This window comes from Haliotis cracherodii, unplaced genomic scaffold, assembly GCF_022045235.1.
Source record: "Haliotis cracherodii isolate W230 unplaced genomic scaffold, xgHalCrac1.p SCAF_12, whole genome shotgun sequence".
Lineage (NCBI taxonomy): Eukaryota > Metazoa > Mollusca > Gastropoda > Lepetellida > Haliotidae > Haliotis > Haliotis cracherodii.
In genome coordinates this window covers 27498193-27509717 of record NW_027266267.1, presented here as the reverse complement: position 1 = coordinate 27509717, position 11525 = coordinate 27498193, and the positions used below count along the sequence as shown (strand labels likewise).

The 11525-nt window shown below is 41.9% G+C and overlaps 1 protein-coding gene across 1 annotated transcript; it reads right to left on the bottom strand.

The window, feature by feature from the left end:
- Nucleotides 1-5510: 5510 nt before the first annotated feature.
- Nucleotides 5511-9755, bottom strand: LOC139457748 (uncharacterized). The gene is made up of 4 exons (XM_071239098.1): nt 9726-9755; nt 8097-8159; nt 7500-7589; nt 5511-6358 (listed from the first exon to the last, which is right to left on the bottom strand). Exons 2-4 carry the CDS (start codon nt 8152-8154, stop codon nt 5985-5987), a joined length of 522 nt encoding a protein of 173 aa, XP_071095199.1. The 5' UTR covers nt 8155-8159; nt 9726-9755; the 3' UTR covers nt 5511-5984.
- Between the last annotated feature and the right edge of the window lie 1770 nt (nt 9756-11525).

Here is an 11525-nt window from a genome sequence, read left to right as displayed (position 1 = left end):
ACGAGAGGCAACTTAATCCATGTTCCCAGCAGTGTCCTCTGATCGCCGGGTCATTAATGCACTTAAACCTACAATGGCATTGTAATAAGAGAATGTTGTGTTGAGCCGCAATCTTTGACTGCAGGCCGTGTGTGCAACAAAGACACATGCCACGACTCGGTGTTCACTCAATTAATTATTTGTTGTCGAGATGTTGTTCATCTGACGTGTACAGAAAGAGAATTTCACTGGGACGTATTGAATCCACGTATTACAATAGGTCTTCGCGTACTTTTTTATGACTCGATGACTCACTCACTCACTCTCTGCAGCCAAGTACTTAGTACATATTAAGTTGTTTTCATCCAACTACCAAATATATTATTTCTGCCTTCTCTGAGTTGAGCACTAAGCAACCACTGTTTTTCTTAAGTGGCGACTGTTGTCAGACTGGATGATGTAGTTGGTTGCGTGTCACCGGACCTCGACGGCGGCGTACGACATCGTGGGACCAACATCATGTCAATCACTGGTTTGTCTGTACAGACTTGATGATTTTTCAGGCCGCCGTCGAAAATCTAGGCTATTGCCTTCAACAACACATACAAAGTAAGTCTCCCAGTCGATGAGAGTATGGTTTTACGCCGCTCTTAGCAATATTCCAGCAATATCAAGGCGGGAGACACCAGAAATGGGCTTCACACATTGTACCTATGTCGGAATTGAACCTGGGTCTTCGGCGTGACGAGCGAACGCTTGAACCACAAGGGTCGACCGCCCCAAGTCGATAAGAGAAAGCCGTAGTACACTTTCAGGCGACCGGATATTGAGCGTCACGAGAAAACCGCTGTAACATCTGAAGCATAAATCACTAGGAAGGAAAGTGTGTTCCAATTCCCAACGTTCATGTCATACTCACCGCCAAATGGAAAAGTGAAACACAAGGTATCACATGGACTGTCACAAACATAAGCTCACTTCACTTGTGAATAGTTTGTTGAAATAGGGAGTCTCGCAATGTTCCTCATGAAATACAAGTCAGGTCTTGATGAATACCTGGACCTCGGTATGCATAAGGACGATGAACACATGAACACCGCTATAAAGTTCAGTATGATTGGATGACCATGTCACAGTGTAACTGATTACGCAAGGAAATAAAAACTGTGACATTGTTATTGCTGGTGACCAACTGAATACTGAGGAATCTTGTTTAATGTATTCAAAGTTGGGTGTTTATAAAACTAATGAATTATTCTCGTCCTGGTAGATTTTGTTGCCATAGTGATAGATATGCATGAACGCTGGTTAGAGTTCCCTCTCCGAATGATCAAAATGTTTTGTCACTTATCTTGCGGCCAGTGTGAACTAGAATAGTAGCCTTCAGCTGTTAAGCTGAAATATGGCAAATTGCCTTTGAAAGTAACAGCTTGCATATAAACACGGTTCGATCAACGTTATGTGTATCAATGCTGACCTCTTGTTGTTTATTACCCACCCTGACAGCTGAAATATTGCACTTTAGGGTTGCTCAATAACGACTCACCCAGGCACAAGCACCCATCCGTCGTTGTTACAGTAGGTATGCAATATATACAATGTTATCACGCGTCTTTCGTGTATTAAGCTGCCAGTTAAATGTTTGATGTTCTCATGTTGTTTGATGTTCTCGGGTAGTTTGTTGTTCTCGTGTCGTTTGCTATTCTCGTGTCGTGTGCTGTTCTCGTGTCGTTAGGTGTTCTCGAGTCGTTTGCTGTTCTCGTGTCGTTTGCTGTTCTCGTGTCGTTTGTTGTTCTCGTGTCGTTTGATGTTCTCGTGTCGTTTGCTGTTCTCGTGTCGTTAGGTGTTCTCGTGTCGTTTGCTGTTGTCGTGTCGTTAGGTGTTCTCGTGTCGTTTGCTGTTCTCGTACGCGTGTCGTTAGGTGTTCTCGTGTCGTTTGCTGTTGTCGTGTCGTTAGGTGTTCTCGTGTCGTTTGCGCGGTTGTAACACGCTTAAAGACCTGCATAACTTTGAGTTTTCTACCCTCATTAAATCATAGTCTTCTTAAATCTTCATTATAATTCTCTCGATCGAATTTCTAGAATTGCATTTAATAATAACTTCTATTTGTTTCACATTCATCACATCTTCTTGGTGATCTAATTCCCAAAGAATTCAACGTATAACATATTGTTCTTTGCTTGTGACGTAGCCTCTTGACATCAATAAGCAGTAATGAACAATTGTCTCACACATGCATAAGATTCTCATTTGGATTTTTTCAAAGGGGTAAACATGAATGAATTACACGGACTATCTTTTTAAATAAGATGGCATCGTTTTTCACATAGCTGTGTGACCTTGGTGTGTCTATTGAGAATCGTTAACATATAACATTACCAAGCAGATACTTATCAGCACTTATTTAACAAGTCTGAAACCACAGTGTTGGTGCTTTCATAGTTTATAGACTTGATGCTAAAGAAAAATGGATTAACCGTGATCTGGTGAACGGGTAGAAAACATCTACAAAAGGGACGTAACTCTATGTGATTAATCTCGGATGTCTACTTGAGTAGTGTCGGAGACGACCGATCCTTTTCACGCACTTGTCCAAGCATAACTCTGTTTCCCTTGGCGACATACCATTGCACGGAGACTAGCTGAGTGGCTCACAAACAAGTACATATAGGAATATACAAACAGTTGATGTTGAATAAACATCACAGTTGGCACGTGTCTTATGCGCAGTCGTTGTCAAATAATGGCAGTGTTACTATCTACATCTTTTGTTTGTTTGTTGTTTAACGCCGTATTCAGCAATATTCCAGCTATATGACGGCGGTCTGTAAATAATCGAGTCTGGGCCAGACAATCCACTGATTGACATCATGAGCATCGATCCACGGAATTGGGATCGATGACATCCATCAACCAAGTCAGTGAGACTGACCACCCGAACCCGTTAGTCGCCTCTTACGACAAGCATAGTCGCCTTTTATGGTAAGCATTGGGTGCTGAAGACCTATTCCATCTTCCATCAGTCGTCAGGATAGTACTATATTTAGATGCTTGTGTTTGTGTAAATTTCCAGTCCGCAAAATTGCATGTAAGCCGTATGAGTGTTCTGCGCGCACATCTCGACTGTCAACACTGTATACAGTGCTAAAATAACTGAAGGAAACTACGATTAGAGAGACTATATATATAGTCACACGCAAAAGAAACGCAAGTGGTTTTAAGCAAATAGGTAACAAACACAGAACCATAAATTGATACGAGTTGTAGCATGTAGTGAAGCCTGATGGTGTTATCAATATTTTTGGTTGCATTTTGGAAGCCCCGAGTAAATACGCAACATAAAAAAGAATCGCCAAAACGCACCATTTCAATGAATATGTGGGTATCATGCACCCATTTCTCGCGAAATCGAAAATGTCACGAACTGTAGTGGGTATAAAACTGTGGACCTACCACTGCTTGGTCAACAATGCCACGCCTAATTCAAATTCAGAGAAACCAGGCTATCGGACGTTTGGAAGCTGGAGAGTCTGTCCAAGATGTTGCCCGTCATTTTAACGTTAACATAACCACAATTTACCGTCTCCTGCATTGACACAATACTACACAGACCACAGATGACCTTCCTCGGAACGGTCGTCCTAGGGTCACCACACCTCGACAAGATCGGCAACACCAGCGACATCCGTTCCTAAGTGAAAATGCTCGACAGACCATAGGAACACATAATCGACACATTACCCGGGACACTGTGATCCGACGTCTCCGTTCCAACAACCTCAGATGTCGCCGACCAGTGTGTCGTCCTGTTCTCCAACCACGACATCTCCCATGCAGACGGAAGAGTCAGAATTTGGCGGCGCCGAGGTGATCGTTTCGCTGACAGAAACGTTGTGGAAAGGATCCCTGGGGTGGATCTAGCGTCATGATAAGGACAGGGATTGGACTTAATGCGAGACTTTGACCCATGTGCTTTCTGAATGTTGGTCAAGGTCGGGGACACGGCGTCACTGCTCAGCGGTATATCGACCAAGTGATCAGACCCCACGTTGTTCCAGTTTTTGTACAACATCAACAACACATTTTCCAGCAGGACAACGCTCGTCCCCATGTTGCCAGAGCTTCCATTTTCTTTCTCCAACAACACAACATCCGCGTTCTACCGTGGCCAGCCCTCAGCCCTGATCTGAACCCCATCGAACACTTGTGGGATGAGGTTCAAAGGCGTCTGCACAATGTGCGCCCAGTCCCTACAACTGCCGATGAACTACGCACAGCTGCTCTGGGTTTGTGCAGGAGGATCCCTAAGGCCTTCACAAATCGTCTGATCCACTCAATGTACAGGAGATGTGTGGCAGTGATCAATGCTATTGGTGGTCACACCAGGTATTGACTGACATTTTGGGTATTGACCCGAAACTCTGTAAGCCCTTAACATTTGAAAAAAAAAACAATTATGCCATCTGCCTTTTAATCCATGAAACTGTCTTCAGTCAATTTTTTGTCAATCTGTTCCTATCAGTATTTCTTGTATTTATTGTTGAAACTAAATAACACATGTACTGCATACCCGACTTGCGTTTCTTTTGCGTGTGAGTATATATATATATGCAATCTGTGTTTTCACTGAGGCCCAGCTGGGCCATGGTCTTAACATTCCAGTAACAAGTGCGCGGTGGATTCCGTCTGATTGCAACATGTGCATACCTTGTCGTGGTGCTTTTTGGGACTTAGTCTGAGGCATGATATGGCCACTACATGAGATGGTCAACTACTCGAACGTGTATAAACAGAGCAGCCGATAATAAGTTCTAAAAAACCCTCTCAAATCGTATTAATACGAAAATAGATATATCATCAAAGCAAAAACAGAAATTTAAAATGTTATCAGTACTAAAGAAAACTAATAGCAATAGCAACAATACCCTACTCACACACATGTTTCTGTCAACACCAAGAGCTGCATACTTTCCAACAGGACAACACCAGATCACGTACAACACGTGCTTCTATGGACTTCCTCGCACAGAATAACCTACCTGTCATGTCATGTCATGACCTGCATTATCTCCCGGTATATCGTCCATCGAGCACTTCTCGGACTACCTGGGATAGCGCATTGCATGTCGACGTCAAATCGCCAAAATAAGAGACCTCGCAATGTGTGTGGCGTAGGATAGCACAAGCTGTTACCCAGAAACTGATAGTGTCCATGAGATGGCGTTGTGTGGCATGCATCGCAACCAGGGATGATCATACCCGGTACTGACTTTGTCTTTGGACCCCTTCCATTTCCCCAACATTAAAAGTATATACTTTCACATGCCACTTGGCAGTACTAATGTGGAACTTAGTTATCTGAGCATAATTGTAGTACCCAGCCAACACCATATGCAATTTGGTTTAGCGTCAATTTCACTTTTTACCTCTGGTGCGTTTTCAGTGCGTTTCAGAATATATAACTATCTTATCATGACCATGATATCCATATCAGTTAGCAATATCTTTTATTCATCAGATCAGATAGCAGTTTACATTGTAGGCACTCTGGTTAAACACGTGACTCATTTTGGTCATTTTATATCAGTCGTGTAGAAGAGAATTTGATTCACGTTCCTAATATTGTTACCTCTCTATATCTGATACACCATCCATAAAACTGTGACAAACATTCAGACAAATTATGTACTTTAGTATCACCAGATGCACATGTGTAAATATAATACATAAAATGTGTCATAAAAAGTAATAAGTGGGACTTAAAATAATAATAAAATGTGAGGACACAATGATATCTTACAAGAAGAATATTAACGTTATATCATATCAAAATGTATAAAGGCCGCCGTGGAAGTAAAATATAATAGCAGCTTGGGGCAAAATATTGAAATCGAGTATTGTTAAGAGGTAATCGGTGTGCCGCGAGAGACACACTCACAATCATCACCACTCGCTGCTTCCCATTTGCCCGTAAGCCCACCATTTGGTCCTTCTCCCCAAACGCCTCATTGGCGCTTTTCCGCAGCTATGTTCTCATACACAGGAGGAAGTATGCGCCCATCGTTCTTAACCGCCGGTGTCTCTCTAACGACGTCAGAATAGAGGTGGTGAGTGGTGGCGTCAACGGAGGTGGTGACGTTGTTTGACGTCATGTCGATGTACCCAGTGGCGTCGGTGGGCAGAGAGGACCCTCTGTTTGCATTCGTCTGGATTCCACCCTTCGTCCTCATGGCACGCGGTAATACTGTAGTGTAGAGGTCGGATATTTTCCTGCCGGTCCGTTGCACGGGTAGGTTGGAAGTTTCCGTCTCGGTGTGCACATTTCCTGATAGGGATTCTTGGTTGCGGAGAGAACCCCCGTTAGCCAATAGTGACATGCCTGTAAAGGAATATATGGTACAGTTTAGTATTGGCTCATTGTAACAAAAGGGTGTGTTGTTGCACTCAGCAATGTTGCAGCGATATGACGGCGCCTGAACTATCCGAATATCAGACAATCCAGTGATTGAAATGTTGATCAACCGCCTTCGGGGTACTTTGACACGCTTTCAGCCAAATGTGAAACTGACCAGTGGTTCACTTCTTACGCACGAATGTTTAAATAATTACATCAACATTTCAATCATAATACTTATTTATGTAATGACATCGTCATTAATGTATTGTAGTGTGATAGGGTTCAGAACTCTAATGTTTATATTTGTATCATTGAAACAGAACATGAACTAAATGCCAGTGAAATTCAATAATTACTCATTCTTAGAGTTTCATGATGGCAAGTACCCAGGTATTTACCCCTGACACGTATGTTCAGTTCAATTAACGAAATAATCATATAACTAGGTTAAGATTTCATGTCCAGGAAAGCAGGGTAGCATAGAGGTTTAAGCGTTTGTTCGTTCGTTCCTCACGATGAGGACCTGGTTCCATTCTCAATATGGGTATGTTGTAAATTGTCTTTCCCAATTGAGTTACAGGAATGTTAAACGATAACCACTCTCACATACTTCGATATAATCGCCATACCTGAAAACTCTTTTTATTTAATATGGTATTACACATTTCACTTTTACGTTTCACTGCCTTCTGTTACATGTTACTTAGCTGCAGTGGTCTAGCCTAGTGGTTAAATCTTTCGCTCGTCACGCCAAAGTGAGTGAGTTGGGTTTAACGCCGCCTTTAACAGTATTCCAGTTATATCACGGCGTCGTCACACCAGAAACCCGGGTTCCATTCCTCACATGGGTACATTGTGTGAAGTCTATTTCTGGTGTCCACCGCTGTAATATTTCAGGAATATTGCTAAAAGCGACGTAAAACCATACTCACTCACTCATGACATGCTACTGCTAGTTTGTATCGGTGATAGGTAGCCTATTGGTTGAAGCGTTCGCTCGTCACATAGAAGATCAGGGATCGTTTCCCTACAAAGGTACAATGAATGAAATCATTCTGGTCTCCGACGCTTAAAGATAACTGGATTTTTGTTAAAAGCAGGGCACATTCACCCACGCTCTCACATTTCCTTCTGTAGTACAGGACGATGACAATGATGGTGATGACGAGAACACCGCACTCAAGGCCGGCCACGATGTACACGAGGTTTGTACCTGAAATGAAGTCGTACCTGTTATAAAAAATATGGAAGGAAGTTTCGATATGTAAACGCCTGTTTATACACAGATCCGGTGTGTACAATGCATAAAACCTGTCTCACGTTTCACAGATTGTGTTCACTATGGTTGGTTGGTTTGATGTGTAACGCCACACTCAGCAATATTCCAGCTATATGGCGGCGGTATGTAAATAATCGAATCTAGACCAGACAATCCAGTGATTGATATCATGAGCATCGATCCACGCAATTGGGATCGATGACATGCATCAACCAAGCCTGACCACCCGATCCCGTTAATCGCTTCTTACGACAAGCATAGTCGCCTTTTACGGCAAGAATGGGTTGCTGAAGATCTATTCTACCCCGGATCTTCACAGATTGTGTTCACTATGTATGGATGTTTGACAGTGCTACATTATTCGTAAGCTCGTTTCTCTTAATGCAATCACTTATTTCGGTTTTGGGTATTAAATGAATCAGTACAGAAATTAATACTCACCTCGAAAAAGTCCGATTATGACTATAACAACCTTAGCCAATAGTGTCGTGTCCTCCATTATCACTGGAAAACAAAATTTTGACCTTAGAACAAACTAATTTGTCAGAAAGGGAATTGGGTTTAACACTGCTTTGAACAGCCTATCAGTCACACCGCGGCGTGTCAACTTAACGTGTGAGCGAAACCTGAAGTGATGTACATTTACCACAGTGTCGAAAACCACGAGAACGGGTATTGTGCTGACAACTTTGGAAACATAATCTATGAGTCGAACCAACGATCATACCGCCTTACACGACTGAAGCACCAGTGTCCCCTCGCCAACTATGACCCTGTTTGAACACGGCTCCTTCATTACTCATTGTATTGACACACAATACAGATATTTCACTGTCCTAGTGTCGCCTCTGACGACATCAAACACTGGGACTCTCTTACCCCACAATCCCCACAGACTGGTTGGGTTAGATTGCTACTCTTTATGACACAGCAGTGATGGCTATTGGCCTGACTTTCGTATTGCAATGTATTGTAACCAAAATTCATGTTTTGCGATACGTACTACAATATATTGCCTGAGTTCTTTCATTTGTAATTTGTTATGAACATGAACAAAAAGACTCCTCCTGCGTGTTTTTGACAACTTCGTATTTTGTTGGATGTTGTCACAAAGCATGCGTAACAGACACATCATATACAAGAAACAAATAGTTTCACTGTTTCGACCCCAGGAAAAGTTGCTAATTTCTGAATTTCCATTTGGGTTGACATAAGTGTAAAATCGTCCAACAAGATGATACTCATGATTTTGAAAAACGCCATATACCTGTATTTTCCAAATGTATTGTGGTACGTATTCATTGGTATTTCCTATCGTGGTAAGACCGCCTCCGTGGTCTAGTGGTAAAGCGTCCGCCCGGAGAGCGGAAGGTCCGGAGTTAGATCCCCGGCCGCGTCATACAAAAAGACGTTAAAAGATGGTACTTGTAGTTACCCTGTCTGGCGCTCGGCATTAAGGGGCTAAAACAAGGACTTGTCGGCTCGGAGTCAGTTTACTGTGTCTGAGTGGGGTATTCATGTTTAACTGCGACATTGTATCTCAGTGAGCTAGCACCATAAATAGGCATCAGTCCGGTCTAGTATAAGCAGCCACACACACACACACACACACACACACGTGCATGCACGTCGCTATATAAGTGCAATAATCTTCGACGCGACGTTAAACCCCATTTCATCTCATCTCACCTCCTACCATGGTATACCGGTAAACCGGTAACATCGCGGACCTCTATGACACGGCATGCACAGGTGTCGAACCTAAACCAGGTAAGCCAGCGATTGATTGGGGAGCAACATTCACGTCATGGTGTTTGTGTTGACTTGTATATAGTATGTGGTTATATATGTTGTAATTGTGTATGTTCTCTGTGTCACTATGCGTGATTTTTTAGAATAAAGATTCTGTTCTGTTCTGTGGACAATCATCCATCTTTCAATAATAACGCTATGATTTTAACTTATATAATCCGCCTCGGTGAGATGTAATCGCTATGGTTATGCAAGATGCATTTTCAATTCAATACCAAGTATATCATTAGGACTATACAGCTGAGCACACGTACCTACCTTTGTGATTGTCGTGCCATACGGGTGAAAACTCATCGCCAGACTGCAGTAGATGTATCAGAAACCTGTCCTACGTCACGCAACGTATTCATAATCAATCAGACAGCAACGAGGAAAATGATTTAGCACATAAAGGTAATTTTAATACAGGTGAATGTTATATCAGACATCAATTGAATCGAAACAAACTCGCACTTCCTTGCCAATAATTCCTGATAAAAATGCGCATATGTATTGTGTTCATTATGTTGTTGATTGCAATCGTTGATTAGGTATACGGTTGTATAAATTAAATTAACAATGGGTTTTACGCTCCGCTGTAATACTTTTATCGCCAGTTTGTCATTTGCAGCGTGTTTCAACATGCATGTAAATTTTCACAAAGTAAAAAAAATCGACATTTCCCGCCGATCAAGTTTACTCTTTTGAGGCAGACAGATTCCACATTTGCTGGCGAGGTGTAGAACGCTCACATTGCCCATATATGTAATGAGGAAAATCCAACATAAGTTTTACGTAAATCTGTCCATTTCTGACTCTCAGTAATAAATGTGTGGGTTACAAGGTATAAACACTGGGCTCCAATGACGTTGACCAGTTTCAATCTCCACTTGATTTTCAAGGATCTCATTAATCATTGCAATGTCAGGAGCCTGAAACCGACCACAGAGGGACATTTGATTGACGAAATTCCACCACTGACACCAACATGGAAATGTCAGTTATATGTAACATGCAAAACACAATGTTGATAAACTCATTCATTCAGAAGGCTATTCTTATTTTGTATCCCACCGTAATCCGGACTGGCAATGTAGAATTCTTTGAGTGTGTATATATTCTCATTTTGTATGGAAACATATGGAGGACGCAATATTTGCAATTTGCAACTGCTTCAAGGTGTTGACATTCGTGACCCACCAGGAGAAAAGGGGCCTTATGGGTGCTGGCATTCTATTGTACAGTGTGTCATGGAGGCGTTTGACAAAAACGCACTTCAGTCAAAAGTGCCATGTGTGCGGACTGTACAAAGATATCTCATATTTCTCTCATTAGTTCGCAATGTTTTAAAAACATTATTTCAAAAACTGGTCGGCATACCTGTCTACTTTCTATTTATCATGCATTGTATCTAAAAGCTGCAATTATTTAATTTTATTATTAATTAATAAAGTGCATTATTTTGGTAATCTTATATTATTCCATTGCAATGGGCGTTCTCCCCCTGCATTTGTTCCACGTTCAAAGGGAAGCTACTCTTCCTGGTTTAATCAAGCTCCTTCCCAGTGCGTGATACCTTCGTTACACTCCCGGTAACATCGCTGCCACCAGTGTGGGCGCGGCCATTACAAGAATCTTGAAATTTGCCCTCTAATCCAAAAAAAGCAGTAACCTTGATACTTTTGTTTATGTCTTTGGGGATGCCATCATATTTCATTTTGAAAAGGTTTACGACTGACCATATTTTCCAGATGAATTTACTTTGTTGTTTTAATAATCAGATTGGTTCGAGATTGCAGACTAACGGAAAATCAACCAACTTCTCCCTTACATTCTTACTATATCAACAACAAGAATGTTTTAATGAAACAGAAATTCAAATTGACAAACGAAGAAAGTAATTTAGCAGCGATAAGTGTATTTGGCGTCACGACAGTCGTCACTTGTTTGTAAACATAACGGTCATTCGGTTGCGAGTTCAACTCCAAGCATGGTTGTGGCCACATATTCACAGTGGGGAGTTTTGACTGGTTGCAGCGATAGTTAGAGAGCTCCGTGAACGTACTATCGCTGTGAGGA

What these genes read in the sequence shown, in the direction of transcription:
- LOC139457748 (XM_071239098.1), bottom strand. Translation starts at nt 8,154, where the DNA reads ATGGAGGACACGACACTATTGGCTAAGGTTGTTATAGTCATAATCGGA. An exon ending in CATAATCGGACTTTTTCGAG is followed by an intron (nt 7,590 to 8,096) that starts GTGAGTATTAAT and finishes ACTTCATTTCAG; the next exon opens with GTACAAACCTCGTGTACATC. An exon ending in CCTGTACTACAGAAGGAAAT is followed by an intron (nt 6,359 to 7,499) that starts GTGAGAGCGTGG and finishes ATTCCTTTACAG; the next exon opens with GCATGTCACTATTGGCTAAC.